This window comes from Borostomias antarcticus (assembly GCF_949987555.1).
Source record: "Borostomias antarcticus genome assembly, contig: scaffold_504, whole genome shotgun sequence".
Classification (NCBI taxonomy): Eukaryota; Metazoa; Chordata; class Actinopteri; order Stomiiformes; family Stomiidae; genus Borostomias; species Borostomias antarcticus.
In genome coordinates, this window is record NW_028175856.1 from 1 (window position 1) to 7,500 (window position 7,500).

Here is a 7,500-nt window from a genome sequence, read left to right on the forward strand (position 1 = left end):
ACTACTATCTCTACTACTGTGTCTCTCTCTACTACTGTGTCTATCTCTACTACTGTGTCTATCTCTACTACTATCTCTACTACTGTGTCTATCTATACTACTATCTCTACTACTGTGTCTATCTCTACTACTGTGTCTATCTCTACTACTATCTCTATCTCTACTACTGTGTCTATCTCTACTACTATCTCTACTTCTATCTCTACTTCTATCTCTACTTCTATCTCTACTACTGTGTCTATCTCTACTTCTATCTCTACTACTGTGGCACACGCTAACCAAGTAGTAGTGAGTGCTGCGTGGGCGTGGCAGTGTAGAGGGGTGCTGGAGGGGAAGGGTTAGGGTTAGTGTAGAGGGGTGCTGGAGGGGCAGTGTAGAGGGGTGCTGGAGGGGCAGTGTAGAGGGGTGCTGGTGGGGCAGTGTAGAGGGGTGCTGGTGGGGCAGTGTAGAGGGGTGCTGGTGGGGCAGTGTAGAGGGGTGCTGGTGGGGAAGGGTTAGGGTTAGTGTAGAGGGGTGCTGGAGGGGCAGTGTAGAGGGGTGCTGGAGGGGCAGTGTAGAGGGGTGCTGGTGGGGCAGTGTAGAGGGGTGCTGGAGGGGCAGTGTAGAGGGGTGCTGGTGGGGCAGTGTAGATGGGTGCTGGAGGGGAGGGGCAGTGTAGATGGGTGCTGGAGGGGAGGGGCAGTGTAGAGGGGTGCTGGTGGGGAGGGGCAGTGTAGAGGGGTGCTGGTGGGGCAGTGTAGATGGGTGCTGGAGGGGCAGTGTAGATGGGTGCTGGTGGGGAGGGGCAGTGTAGAGGGGTGCTGGTGGGGCAGTGTAGAGGGGTGCTGGTGGGGCAGTGTAGAGGGGTGCTGGTGGGGCAGTGTAGAGGGGTGCTGGTGGGGCAGTGTAGAGGGGTGCTGGTGGGGCAGTGTAGAGGGGTGCTGGAGGGGCAGTGTAGAGGGGTGCTGGTGGGGCAGTGTAGAGGGGTGCTGGAGGGGCAGTGTAGAGGGGTGCTGGAGGGGCAGTGTAGAGGGGTGCTGGAGGGGCAGTGTAGATGGGTGCTGGTGGGGAGGGGCAGTGTAGAGGGGTGCTGGTGGGGCAGTGTAGAGGGGTGCTGGTGGGGCAGTGTAGAGGGGTGCTGGTGGGGCAGTGTAGAGGGGTGCTGGAGGGGCAGTGTAGAGGGGTGCTGGTGGGGAGGGGCAGTGTAGAGGGGTGCTGGTGGGGAGGGGCAGTATAGAGGGGTGCTGGTGGGGCAGTGTAGAGGGGTGCTGGTGGGGCAGTGTAGAGGGGTGCTGGAGGGGCAGTGTAGAGGGGTGCTGGAGGGGCAGTGTAGAGGGGTGCTGGAGGGGCAGTGTAGAGGGGTGCTGGTGGGGCAGTGTAGAGGGGTGCTGGAGGGGCAGTGTAGAGGGGTGCTGGAGGGGCAGTGTAGAGGGGTGCTGGAGGGGCAGTGTAGAGGGGTGCTGGTGGGGCAGTGTAGAGGGGTGCTGGAGGGGCAGTGTAGAGGGGTGCTGGAGGGGCAGTGTAGAGGGGTGCTGGAGGGGCAGTGTAGAGGGGTGCTGGTGGGGCAGTGTAGAGGGGTGCTGGTGGGGCAGTGTAGAGGGGTGCTGGAGGGGCAGTGTAGAGGGGTGCTGGAGGGGCAGTGTAGAGGGGTGCTGGAGGGGCAGTGTAGAGGGGTGCTGGTGGGGCAGTGTAGAGGGGTGCTGGTGGGGCAGTGTAGAGGGGTGCTGGTGGGGCAGTGTAGAGGGGTGCTGGAGGGGCAGTGTAGAGGGGTGCTGGAGGGGCAGTGTAGAGGGGTGCTGGAGGGGCAGTGTAGAGGGGTGCTGGAGGGGCAGTGTAGAGGGGTGCTGGAGGGGCAGTGTAGAGGGGTGCTGGAGGGGCAGTGTAGAGGGGTGCTGGTGGGGCAGTGTAGAGGGGTGCTGGTGGGGAGGGGCAGTGTAGAGGGGTGCTGGAGGGGCAGTGTAGAGGGGTGCTGGAGGGGCAGTGTAGATGGGTGCTGGTGGGGAGGGGCAGTGTAGAGGGGTGCTGGAGGGGCAGTGTAGAGGGGTGCTGGTGGGGCAGTGTAGAGGGGTGCTGGTGGGGCAGTGTAGAGGGGTGCTGGTGGGGCAGTGTAGAGGGGTGCTGGAGGGGAAGGGTTAGGGTTAGTGTAGAGGGGTGCTGGAGGGGAAGGGTTAGGGTTAGTGTAGATGGGTGCTGGAGGGGAAGGGTTAGGGTTAGTGTAGAGGGGTGCTGGAGGGGAAGGGTTAGGGTTAGTGTAGAGGGGTGCTGGAGGGGAAGGGTTAGGGTTAGTGTAGAGGGGTGCTGGAGGGGAAGGGTTAGGGTTAGTGTAGAGGGGTGCTGGAGGGGAAGGGTTAGGGTTAGTGTAGAGGGGTGCTGGAGGGGAGGGGTTAGGGTTAGTGTAGATGGGTGCTGGAGGGGAAGGGTTAGGGTTAGTGTAGATGGGTGCTGGAGGGGAAGGGTTAGGGTTAGTGTAGAGGGGTGCTGGAGGGGAAGGGTTAGGGTTAGTGTAGAGGGGTGCTGGAGGGGAAGGGTTAGGGTTAGTGTAGAGGGGTGCTGGAGGGGAAGGGTTAGGGTTAGTGTAGAGGGGTGCTGGAGGGGAAGGGTTAGGGTTAGTGTAGATGGGTGCTGGAGGGGAAGGGTTAGGGTTAGTGTAGAGGGGTGCTGGAGGGGAAGGGTTAGGGTTAGTGTAGAGGGGTGCTGGAGGGGAAGGGTTAGGGTTAGTGTAGAGGGGTGCTGGAGGGGAAGGGTTAGGGTTAGTGTAGAGGGGTGCTGGAGGGGAAGGGTTAGGGTTAGTGTAGATGGGTGCTGGAGGGGAAGGGTTAGGGTTAGTGTAGATGGGTGCTGGAGGGGAAGGGTTAGGGTTAGTGTAGAGGGGTGCTGGAGGGGCAGTGTAGAGGGGTGCTGGAGGGGAAGGGTTAGGGTTAGTGTAGAGGGGTGCTGGAGGGGAAGGGTTAGGGTTAGTGTAGATGGGTGCTGGAGGGGAAGGGTTAGGGTTAGTGTAGATGGGTGCTGGAGGGGCAGTGTAGAGGGGTGCTGGAGGGGCAGTGTAGAGGGGTGCTGGTGGGGCAGTGTAGAGGGGTGCTGGTGGGGCAGTGTAGAGGGGTGCTGGTGGGGCAGTGTAGAGGGGTGCTGGTGGGGAAGGGTTAGGGTTAGTGTAGAGGGGTGCTGGAGGGGCAGTGTAGAGGGGTGCTGGAGGGGCAGTGTAGAGGGGTGCTGGTGGGGCAGTGTAGAGGGGTGCTGGAGGGGCAGTGTAGAGGGGTGCTGGTGGGGCAGTGTAGATGGGTGCTGGAGGGGAGGGGCAGTGTAGATGGGTGCTGGAGGGGAGGGGCAGTGTAGAGGGGTGCTGGTGGGGAGGGGCAGTGTAGAGGGGTGCTGGTGGGGCAGTGTAGAGGGGTGCTGGTGGGGCAGTGTAGAGGGGTGCTGGTGGGGCAGTGTAGAGGGGTGCTGGTGGGGCAGTGTAGAGGGGTGCTGGTGGGGCAGTGTAGAGGGGTGCTGGAGGGGCAGTGTAGAGGGGTGCTGGTGGGGCAGTGTAGAGGGGTGCTGGAGGGGCAGTGTAGAGGGGTGCTGGAGGGGCAGTGTAGAGGGGTGCTAGAGGGGCAGTGTAGATGGGTGCTGGTGGGGAGGGGCAGTGTAGAGGGGTGCTGGTGGGGCAGTGTAGAGGGGTGCTGGTGGGGCAGTGTAGAGGGGTGCTGGTGGGGCAGTGTAGAGGGGTGCTGGAGGGGCAGTGTAGAGGGGTGCTGGTGGGGAGGGGCAGTGTAGAGGGGTGCTGGTGGGGAGGGGCAGTATAGAGGGGTGCTGGTGGGGCAGTGTAGAGGGGTGCTGGTGGGGCAGTGTAGAGGGGTGCTGGAGGGGCAGTGTAGAGGGGTGCTGGAGGGGCAGTGTAGAGGGGTGCTGGAGGGGCAGTGTAGAGGGGTGCTGGTGGGGCAGTGTAGAGGGGTGCTGGAGGGGCAGTGTAGAGGGGTGCTGGAGGGGCAGTGTAGAGGGGTGCTGGAGGGGCAGTGTAGAGGGGTGCTGGTGGGGCAGTGTAGAGGGGTGCTGGAGGGGCAGTGTAGAGGGGTGCTGGAGGGGCAGTGTAGAGGGGTGCTGGAGGGGCAGTGTAGAGGGGTGCTGGTGGGGCAGTGTAGAGGGGTGCTGGTGGGGCAGTGTAGAGGGGTGCTGGAGGGGCAGTGTAGAGGGGTGCTGGAGGGGCAGTGTAGAGGGGTGCTGGAGGGGCAGTGTAGAGGGGTGCTGGTGGGGCAGTGTAGAGGGGTGCTGGTGGGGCAGTGTAGAGGGGTGCTGGTGGGGCAGTGTAGAGGGGTGCTGGAGGGGCAGTGTAGAGGGGTGCTGGAGGGGCAGTGTAGAGGGGTGCTGGAGGGGCAGTGTAGAGGGGTGCTGGAGGGGCAGTGTAGAGGGGTGCTGGAGGGGCAGTGTAGAGGGGTGCTGGTGGGGCAGTGTAGAGGGGTGCTGGTGGGGAGGGGCAGTGTAGAGGGGTGCTGGAGGGGCAGTGTAGAGGGGTGCTGGAGGGGCAGTGTAGATGGGTGCTGGTGGGGAGGGGCAGTGTAGAGGGGTGCTGGAGGGGCAGTGTAGAGGGGTGCTGGTGGGGCAGTGTAGAGGGGTGCTGGAGGGGAAGGGTTAGGGTTAGTGTAGAGGGGTGCTGGAGGGGAAGGGTTAGGGTTAGTGTAGAGGGGTGCTGGAGGGGAAGGGTTAGGGTTAGTGTAGAGGGGTGCTGGAGGGGAAGGGTTAGGGTTAGTGTAGAGGGGTGCTGGAGGGGAAGGGTTAGGGTTAGTGTAGAGGGGTGCTGGAGGGGAAGGGTTAGGGTTAGTGTAGAGGGGTGCTGGAGGGGAAGGGTTAGGGTTAGTGTAGATGGGTGCTGGAGGGGAAGGGTTAGGGTTAGTGTAGAGGGGTGCTGGAGGGGAAGGGTTAGGGTTAGTGTAGAGGGGTGCTGGAGGGGAAGGGTTAGGGTTAGTGTAGAGGGGTGCTGGAGGGGAGGGGTTAGGGTTAGTGTAGAGGGGTGCTGGAGGGGAAGGGTTAGGGTTAGTGTAGAGGGGTGCTGGAGGGGAAGGGTTAGGGTTAGTGTAGAGGGGTGCTGGAGGGGAAGGGTTAGGGTTAGTGTAGATGGGTGCTGGAGGGGAAGGGTTAGGGTTAGTGTAGAGGGGTGCTGGAGGGGCAGTGTAGAGGGGTGCTGGAGGGGAAGGGTTAGGGTTAGTGTAGAGGGGTGCTGGAGGGGAAGGGTTAGGGTTAGTGTAGAGGGGTGCTGGAGGGGAGGGGCAGTGTAGATGGGTGCTAGCTGGGAAGGGCTACTGACTCGGGCTGAAAGGTTTGATGTTGGACTCCTGTCCCGGTCCCTCTCCCTCCAGCTTCTCCCACCTGACCACCTCAGTCTTCTTCATCTTTATCTCCACCTGAGAGAGAGGGAGAGAGACAGGGAGGGAGAGAGAAAGAGAGGGAGAGAAAGAGGGAGAGGGAGAGAGACAGGGAGGGAGAGAGAGAGAGACAGGGAGGGAGAGAGAAAGAGAGGGAGAGAAAGAGGGAGAGGGAGAGAGACAGGGAGGGAGAGAGAGAGGGAGAGACAGGGAGGGAGAGAGAAAGAGAGGGAGAGAAAGAGGGAGAGAGACAGGGAGGGAGAGAGAAAGAGAGGGAGAGAAAGAGGGAGAGGGAGAGAGACAGGGAGGGAGAGACAGGGAGGGAGAGAGAGAGGGAGACAGTGAGGGAGAGAGAGAGAGAGAGGGAGACAGGGAGGGAGAGAGAGAAACAGAGAGAGACAGACAGAGAGAAACAGATCAATATGGGCAGCGTATAAATTGGCCAAAAAAAATGTACTGAATTCTTTACTCAAGGGTGAGGAACCTCAGCCCTGCGCTCTTCAATATCTACATTAATGAACGGGCTCTTCAATATCTACATTAATGAACGGGCTCTTCAATATCTACATGAATGAACGGGCTCTTCAATATCTACATGAATGAACGGGCTCTTCAATATCTACATGAATGAACGGGCTCTTCAATATCTACATTAATGAACGGGCTCTTCAATATCTACATGAATGAACGGGCTCTTCAATATCTACATGAATGAACGGGCTCTTCAATATCTATATTAATGAACGGGCTCTTCAATATCTACATTAATGAACGGGCTCTTCAATATCTACATTAATGAACGGGCTCCTATCCTAGAACAGTCCTCTGTCCCCGGTGTGAGTCTCCTCAACCAGGAGTTGAAATGCCTTCTCTCTGCACATGACCGGGTTCTACACATGGCCTGGTTCTGCACATGACCGGGTTCTACACATAACCTGGTTCTGCACATGGCCTGGTTCTGCACACGGCCTGGTTCTGTCCCCCCACTGCACATAACCTGGTTCTGCACATGGCCTGGTTCTGCACATGACCGGGTTCTACACATAACCTGGTTCTGCACATGGCCTGGTTCTGCACACGGCCTGGTTCTGTCCCCCCACTGCACATAACCTGGTTCTGCACATGGCATGGTTCTGTCCCCCACTGCACATAACCTGGTTCTGCACATGGCCTGGTTCTGCACACGGCCTGGTTCTGCACATTCCCTGGTTCTGTCCCCCCACTGCACATGGCCTGGTTCTGCACATGGCCTGGTTCTGCACATTCCCTGGTTCTGTCCCCCCACTGCACATGGCCTGGTTCTGCACATGGCCTGGTTCTGCACATGGCCTGGTTCTGCACATGGCCTGGTTCTGCACATGACCTGGTTCTGCACATGACCTGGTTCTGCACATGACCTGGTTCTGCACATGGCCTGGTTCTGCACATGACCTGGTTCTGCACATGGCCTGGTTCTGCACATGGCCTGGTTCTGCACATTCCCTGGTTCTGCACATGGCCTGGTTCTGCACATGGCCTGGTTCTGCACATGGCCTGGTTCTGCATATGACCTACAGCAGAGCCTGGATCTGCTAGAGCAGAAAACCAAATACCAAATATATGCATGCAGGGCAGAACTAGGCAAATACCCACTAATAATAACAACTCAAAAAAGAGCATTAACATTTGGACAACCCTAAATCTAAGTGACCCCCTCTCGTATCATTACCACGCCCTGCAATGCCCAGAGCTGAGCAACAGGACCCCCTTACCCTACTGACCCTGAGACTGACCCTAACCCTGACCCTGACCCTAACCCTGACCCTGATCCTAACCCTACTGACCCTGAGACTAACCCTGACCCTAACCCTGACCCTGACCCTACTGACCCTGACCCTAACCCTAACCCTGAGATCACAAACCTGCCCTGTTAACACCACCCAGGATCAGAGCCTCACTCATCCCAACCTGCCCTGTTAACACAACCCTCATTCCAACCTGCCCTATTAACACAACCCTCATCCCAACCTGCCCTATTAACACAACCCTCATCCCAACCTGCCCTGTTAACACAACCCTCATTCCAACCTGCCCTGTTAACACAACCATCATCCCAACCTGCCCTATTAACACAACCCTCATCCCAACCTGCCCTGTTAACACAACCCTCATCCCAACCTGCCCTGTTAACACAACCCTCATC

General features: G+C 59.1%; 1 protein-coding gene across 1 annotated transcript in view; it reads right to left on the minus strand.

Annotated features, from left to right (window-relative positions):
• Positions 1 to 5,252: 5,252 nt before the first annotated feature.
• Positions 5,253 to 7,500, minus strand: part of LOC311329103 (protein SGT1 homolog) — a gene marked incomplete at both ends in the record, with an annotated part of 21,967 nt that continues 19,719 nt past the window's right edge. Inside the window, one exon of the mRNA XM_084462987.1 lies at positions 5,253 to 5,357. Coding sequence (XP_084319113.1) covers positions 5,253 to 5,357 — 105 coding nt within the window. The remainder of the gene's footprint in view (positions 5,358 to 7,500) is intronic.